We start from the raw sequence: 7,500 nt of genomic DNA on the forward strand, positions 1-7,500 counted from the left end.
GATCGGTTGGCCAACATGTACACATGAAAGTCTCAGGCAGGGCTTTGGCCTTTAGTCTCTAGTCTCTGGTGTCTGTGTGGTGGCAGCAGTGGGCCCTGATCTTATCCCATCCTCCTATCTGATGGCTGAATGTCACACCGGCACACAGGATTACACAGAGCCAGGCTTCTCAAAGCCTATTTGTCAGTCAAAACCTGCTGTTTTATGATAAAAAGCCACAGCAAGTTGCATCTGTGTGTGCTTGAACACGCAGAGTTGTTCATATTGTACTTACAGTAATGTATTGTGTATATGGTGACGGCTGGGTGCAGTCACCACCACACCAGACTACTGTGTGTGTGTATGTGTGTGTGTGTGTGAGTGAGAGAAAGAGAAAGAGAGAGAAAGTTGCAGAAAGTTAAAGAGAGAGCGTTCGTTTGTGTGTGTGTGTGTGTTTCTGTGTGTGTGTGTGTGTGTTTGTGTGTGTTTCTGTGTGTGTGTGTGTGTGTGTGTGTGTGTGTGGTGTGTGTGTGTGTGTGTTTCTGTGTTTCTTTCTCTGTGTGTGTGTGTGTGTGTGTGTGTGTTTCTATGCGTGTATGTGTGTGTGTGTGTGTGTGTGTGTGTGTGTTTCTCTCTCTCTGTGTGTGTGTGTGTGTGTGTGTGTTTCTGTGTTTATGTGACAGAGTGGGTATTGGTTTTGTTAGCATGTAACCAAATCTATCTATTTCCTTTTAGAAAATAATTCTGGCTATGGTTGGCCAGAAGATGAATTTGTGAGTAACTGAATTCATTCCAAACACAAGGATTCTCTCCCTCTCTCTCTCTCTCTCTCTCTCTCTCTCTCTCTCTCTCTCTCTCTCTTTCTCTCACTCACACACACACACACACACATACATCAGAGAATGTCAATGTCTGATTTCATGTTTACGAAGACTTTTCACTTCTACCCCAGATACCCACTGTTACCTCACATGTGTGTATGTGTGTGTGTGTGTGTGTGTGTGTGTGTGTGTGTGTGTGTGTGTGTGTGTGTGTGTGTGTGTGTATGTATGTGTGTGTGTGTATGTATGTGTGTGTGTGTGTGTGTGTGTGTGTGTGTGTGTGGATCAGGATGTTCAGGATGAGGATGGGGACATGTATGAGGCTCCTCCTTGTGAACGTCCGGCGGTGAAGATGCCAACCCGTCCACCAGAGGAAAATGTCTACCTGGGTACTTTCACCTTTCACCTTTCACCTTTCACCTTTCAACAATGCTCTGTGAGATTTTAACCTCTGACCAGCAGAGTTCATAACAATCATATGTGTGTGTGTGTTTACTTGTAGATGGAGGCTTCACTGGAAGAGCGTCCAACCCTGTGGTCCCAACCAGACAGGCAGCTCCACCGCCTCGGCCTACAAAGAGCAAAAATGCAGTGAGTGTGTCCTTCAGTCAGTCTGTTTGTGTGTGTGCGTGTGTGTGTTTTGTCTGGCTGCCTTTCCAGAGCACGAGACACTATTTTTGCTTTGTCTCTATCCACAGCTCTCATTGGCTGCAACTGCTTTGCAGTCACAAATGACTCCTCAAAATATGTAGTCAGTTGGATATCTTGTGGTCTACAAAATCTTGGATTGTGACTTTGAAGAGTTCACGCATAGCGATTGGTGTTCCCTGATTGAATGCTGCGCTTTACAGTTGTACTCTACCACAATCTGCTGGCGACTGGAGAATCAGACTTAAAACTATGTGGCGTGAACTAGCCTTTAGACCGTCTCTGTCTCTGGGACCGAGTGTAGATCTTTTCCTTGGATATGTGAGACTATCCATCTGTCTCTATGTTTATTTCTCTGAATACTTGAGCTGTCACACTCCCTGTCTAAAAGTCTACCTGTCTGTTTCCCATCAGTATGCCTGTCTAAAAGTCTGCCTGCATGTTGCCCATCAATATGCCTGTCTGAAAGTCTGTCTGTATGTATGCCTATCTTTGATAACACAGTGTACTGGTCTTCTCACGTGTGTGGATATCTGTGTATCCATTCCCCGCTTGATGAGATTATATTATTTTACCTTTTGTACCTCATAATGTTTCTTCTTTGTCTCTTGTTTTTGTTTCCAGTCCAAGTTCATCTAACTCACGGACAATTTAGCAGAAACAAGTAATGCAAAGGTCTTTGATACAGTAAATCATCAGATCTTGCCAAACAAATTCCTTTCATTTCTTTCACGCTCTTACTCATTCATAACAATGTGTTTTCCCTTATAATTAACAGGTTCCAAAGTTGTTCAAATAGGTTATGTAACATCTCACCTCTGTGTTCGTAATATATGGGAGTTCCACAAGGTAGCATTCTGGGTCCTTTACTTTTTTGTTATTGTATGAGGACTTATACTGATATACTTGCAAGATTTGTTATTTAAAAAAAAAAAAATCCAAAATGTACAGTCACTTTACAGACTACAAAAATATAGCATACTAATGCCCATCAACATTGAGCACTGAAAATAAGGGACATTTCCCAGGTTTTTCACCCAAAAGAGGAGGAAATTTCAGCATTTGTCTGATAGGCTCGATTGTAGGGCTAATGTTACGAGAGTATTGAAATAAGGGATATTTTAAAAACAGGATGTTTAACAGGTGCTAAAGCCATGTTTACTGTATTTAGCTTCTGTGGTTGAATACATCTGACCAAAGCATATTACAATACAGTAATAGCAATGATCTAACACTGAAAACTGCTATAGGCGGAAAGTGTCTGTTTAATCTGCAGACTTACTAGTTTGCATTCTCCTCTGCATCGACATCCTGGCCACATTTACACAAAGCGTTATTCTTTAGAAAGTTATTCAAAAGTATTCAAACCATCTATTTAAATTATTTTAACACTGTCTTGCCTGATAAAAAAGCAGACCGTTTCAAAACAAATAGTGTTAGTAGGCAACTAGGCTACTTCCAGCAGTTTCAATAGTGTTTTCTCTGTCATTCTGGTGCCACTACCTACCTGAAATGTGTACAAAAACAACAGCTGGGTTTAACTTAATACATCACAGATTTTCTAGTTTTATTGTGGACAAATAAATCATGCTGGGTGGACATTGTGACTTGTTCATCTTTGCTTTTGTGCGGCTCCTCAGGATGATGAGGGGGTGGAGATATATGTCCAGTGGAGTTACGAGATTTACCCCCAAGATATTTTCAACACTTTTCATTGGTTATTTGTATAAAACAAGATTGACCAATAACATCGATTTATGAATTAAAAAAAAAAAAAAAAACAGTTACAAGGTTTCCCGCCGGACAATCACTGTTTGTGCACAGTCACTAACGAGCACAAACTCAATGGGAGTTGCATACTCCCCTCAATCTGTCAGACTTACCAACGGCAGCTTTAATATTTCCCTGTATAATAAATTAATGAAAAGCAATCTTCTCTCTCTCTCTCTCTCTCTCTCTCTCTCTCTCTCTCTCATTTTTCCACGCTACCATAGAAACCAATGTCAGTTCCTGTAGAACCTGAAGATTTTTACATCGATCCTAATATCAAACGTGAGTAGTGTTACACACACACACACACACACACACACACACACTGCTGGACACAACCCTTTATCAGCATATGGACAACAATCAGCTATTTATTAACCAATTCATTATGTCACGTGTTAATATATTGGGTGACACTGCAGTTAAGTGTGTGTTTGTTGGTCTCTCTCTCTCTATTTGCCCAGCACCTGAGATCGACCGGAAGGAGAAGCCTGGGAAGAAATCATCCGGCCCCAGAAAGTCAGCGCCCCCGCCAGCTAGACCCCCTCCTGACCCTACCCCTCATGAAGAAGGTGAAGCACACACACTCTGTCTCAATTGCACATACGAACACACACACACACACACACACACACACACACACACTGCATGAGGAGACTAACATCCAAATAGTCAAATAATTCATGCTCCCTGATATTTCATCATATTTTTCATAAAATATGTGACCCTTCAAAGCAAAAGCAACATTTTTTAGAGAAAATCCACCATAAACAAACTTCGGGGTTAAAATGTTGAATTTCACGTTTTCGCATAATTCGACAGTATACAGTCTACAGTTTCATATTGTGAACTCATAACACACAACACCACCTTTTACACACTCCTTACACAGTTACAATAAGTGTTTTCTTTACCCTACTTTTATTCTAAAGAGAAGCTCACCACAGTGAATCATTTAGATAAACGTGACTATAGCAGTTACAGTAATATTTCCTGGATGTAGGGATGTAAGCATCTAACACATACTTTGCTTTTCCCTCAGATGATGTGTATCTGGATCCAAATGAAGGACAGGTTAGCTCCTTTGTAATGTTCCTGTGAGTGTGTGTGTGTGTGTGTGTGTGTGTGTGTGTGTGTGTGTGTGTGTGTGTGCGTGTGCGTGTGTGTGCGCCTTATGGTCATTGTTTGGTCATTGCTATTTGTATGTCCTTGTTATTGTATGAAAATTGTATGGAAATTGTAAGGAAACGGATGCTGTGTGTGTCAGTGAGGTGGGGGAGAATCATTAATTCCTGTAATCCTGTAATTCCTGTAATACTTTTGACCACTTTAGACTCAAGCTGATGTATAATAGCCAACTACTGTATGTGTTGCATTAAGGTGTGTTAATTACTCTCCCTGTAGGGTGAGGGAGACGATCTATACCTAGAACCAGCAGCAGGTTAGTGTACCTCGCAGGCACGCAAGCACGCACACACACACACACACACGCTCAAACACACACACACACACACACACACAAACAAACACATTTGTAGCATTACACATTATTTCTGTCATCAGTCAATTCTTTGTATAGTATTTCTATCATCTAACGTAGTATGACAGTGGAAATTCTGGAAATGTTACAGTTGTTTATTTGTTTAAAGCTTTGGAGATGAGATGCCAGGCTAATGACATGATTTAGTTACAGTATGGTACTCCTTTGTTGATACAGTAAGACAATGTAAGACAGGGTAAGACAGTTGCCACTTGAATTGATGCAGCCAATTTGACAAAGAATGAAAAGGTTCTTGTTTCATTTTCATTTTCATAATTACGCTCTTATCTGTGGAAGACCTGTGGTTAAATGTGTCTGATATCTAAAGCGACGTAGATAGTTCCACATATTACAGTTTTTCTCAGCCGCTTTGGTACATTTCTCAGTTTAGAATTGAAATCCTCAAAACTGCCTGTTCAATCTTCACATCACTACCGGCATGTCACAAAAAAAGCAGTTTCTCCTTTCTTTGAGCAAGTTGCAAATGTTTTGGTACATCAATGCAAATTATTATGAACAATTCTCTGCTGAATAGTCTCACCCCCACAACATCTAGGCATCAGTTCACAGTGTTGTGCATGAACGAGTTCAAAAGACCGTGTTCATTGAACACGCTCATTTTTCTGTGAACGCTGAACTGAACGCAACACATTTGTAAATAATGAATTTGAACGTGAATTCGCTCAGATTTTGGGAAATGAACGACGAACCTCACTGTTGATGTCCAATTAAACGTTACGGAATTTATTTTGTCCTGAGAAGTCGAGTTACACTACCTGCTGGCAATTTAGAAACAGTATGTCGTTGTCACACTCACTGCCCACGGGCGCCACTCCTAAACTACAGCTTTTCACTACCTTACTACATTACCCATGATCACGTTACGCATGATGCATTGTACACAGAACCGCTGCTGAATGCAATCGCGGAAAGATTCTGCACTTGTCAGTGATGATAGAGGGATGCATAACGTGTTCAAAGAGCCCTACAGTATGTCACTGAATAGTAATGCAGCAAGGCAGCCTCCTCCATACTCCCGGTGTAAAAACTACACTCTTCTGCTGTCAGGCATGCACAGCTGACGCATTTATTATTAATTATTAATAAATGCGCGGCCGCATTTATTAGGCGTCGGTATCTGCCATAGACCTAAAAGAAATGTATCTGCCCAGCGAAATAAAGCCCAATTTACGGACATTCTCAATTAGATGAGAACAACAGGTGGCTGTAGCCTATATTCCGTCAGAAACAGATTTTCATTCAAATGAACTGAATTTGAACTAGTTCAAAATTAAAAATGGTGAACTATGAACGTGAACAGTTCACTTTGCACGTGTGTGAACTGAACTTTGAACTAGTTGCTGAAGAGTGTGAACGTGCACAACACTGTCAGTTCATAGCATAAGTCATTACATGCAAAATGGTTGAACATGTTGTCATATGAGAATTTGTGGCCTAAAAGACAGGAACATCAGGAGGTGTAGGAAGACTGCACTCACTGTAATTCCTACAGCACCGTATACAGTTTTCCCTATAAGGACTTTGTCCTATGGTCACATTTCACATTTTACATTTGTTCCCCTTTGTACTATGCAGTGCTGTCTTTTCCTTTCTGTATAGCAATGACATGGTCTGTCAACAAATTACAGTAGCCTATAAAAAGAAAAAAAGTCAATGTGAATCTTGTCCAGTCTCTTGCGATCAAACTCCCATATACACTAAGGTGTAACCTATAATTTACAGAAATTGTCACCAAAACTTTAGCCATAGTTCAGAACATCCCTTCAGAGTATACTGCTATACTAACAACATGACTAAGCCATTTGACTGTCTTATCCATACACAATGACACAAGGACTTGCCATTCTGATGCAATTGCATGTTCATTGACACATACAGTATATTTAGTTTTGAGAGATGAGGATTGTGAGCAAGAAACAGGCTTTTGCAGGTAATCTATGGTGTTTTGCTCAAAATCTCAAGGATGATCCGAGAAATGTACCAAAGCGACTGATAAAAACTGTAGTTTTGTTGATTAGAATGGCAGAACTTTTGAAGGTCAGGATATCTCAAACTTACTCAGTAGGCCTATACAGATATGATCTTATAATTCCAAGGCAACGAACTGTCAATGTGAATGGGTGGGGACCCTGTGAAACTGTCATTGTGTGACATCATGTTGGTCAGTATGTGAGAGAGAAGTTTCCCCAGACCACCAGCAGATGGCGGTCATGCCTCCGAGCTCTCAGTCGGGTTTAACATGGGAAACTCAGCAAACAAAACTCAAACAATAGAGGCTCTGATTTGTATGTTACTCAATACAGTGTGCAATGTGCTACTGAATCTGTCATGCATGACCTATTACACCCACATTGGCGCCCCCTTGTGGCTGAGATTTGTTTGTTAAAGGGTACATTCTAATTTGCAATGATAAAGACAATCTAAGGCGACACAGTTGCTTCAGTTGCTTCAGACCGTCAGTAGCAGGCGTTATTAGTGGGTGGAATCTGAGGGATCCTAGGCAATATTCAAAATGTGGTGCTTGTCCCACTGAATATTTCCCAGGGTTCTCATCTCAGTTAAGCAACAAGGGAAACAACATTTAGCTGACAAATTCAGCTGCATATCCTACACATGAACGTCTCAGTTCTCATTGACACGTTTAGCACATAACGTTTTGTTTCCAAGCCATTCCTTTCTCCTGAAGCATGGGCTAATGATATGCATCTGATTTGGCGATGG

At 40.9% G+C, this 7,500-nt stretch overlaps 1 protein-coding gene across 1 annotated transcript in view; it reads left to right on the forward strand.

Moving 5' to 3' along the window:
* The window catches only part of si:dkeyp-117b11.1 (B-cell linker protein), a 16,041-nt gene that overhangs the window by 4,403 nt on the left and 4,138 nt on the right, over window positions 1-7,500 (forward strand). The window contains exons 4-10 of the mRNA XM_062544081.1: window positions 715-752; window positions 1,090-1,189; window positions 1,303-1,391; window positions 3,443-3,500; window positions 3,683-3,790; window positions 4,261-4,292; window positions 4,623-4,659. Of these exons, the coding sequence (XP_062400065.1) occupies window positions 715-752; window positions 1,090-1,189; window positions 1,303-1,391; window positions 3,443-3,500; window positions 3,683-3,790; window positions 4,261-4,292; window positions 4,623-4,659 (462 nt within the window). The remainder of the gene's footprint in view (window positions 1-714; window positions 753-1,089; window positions 1,190-1,302; window positions 1,392-3,442; window positions 3,501-3,682; window positions 3,791-4,260; window positions 4,293-4,622; window positions 4,660-7,500) is intronic.

Source organism: Sardina pilchardus, chromosome 8, assembly GCF_963854185.1.
Source record: "Sardina pilchardus chromosome 8, fSarPil1.1, whole genome shotgun sequence".
Classification (NCBI taxonomy): domain Eukaryota; kingdom Metazoa; phylum Chordata; class Actinopteri; order Clupeiformes; family Clupeidae; genus Sardina; species Sardina pilchardus.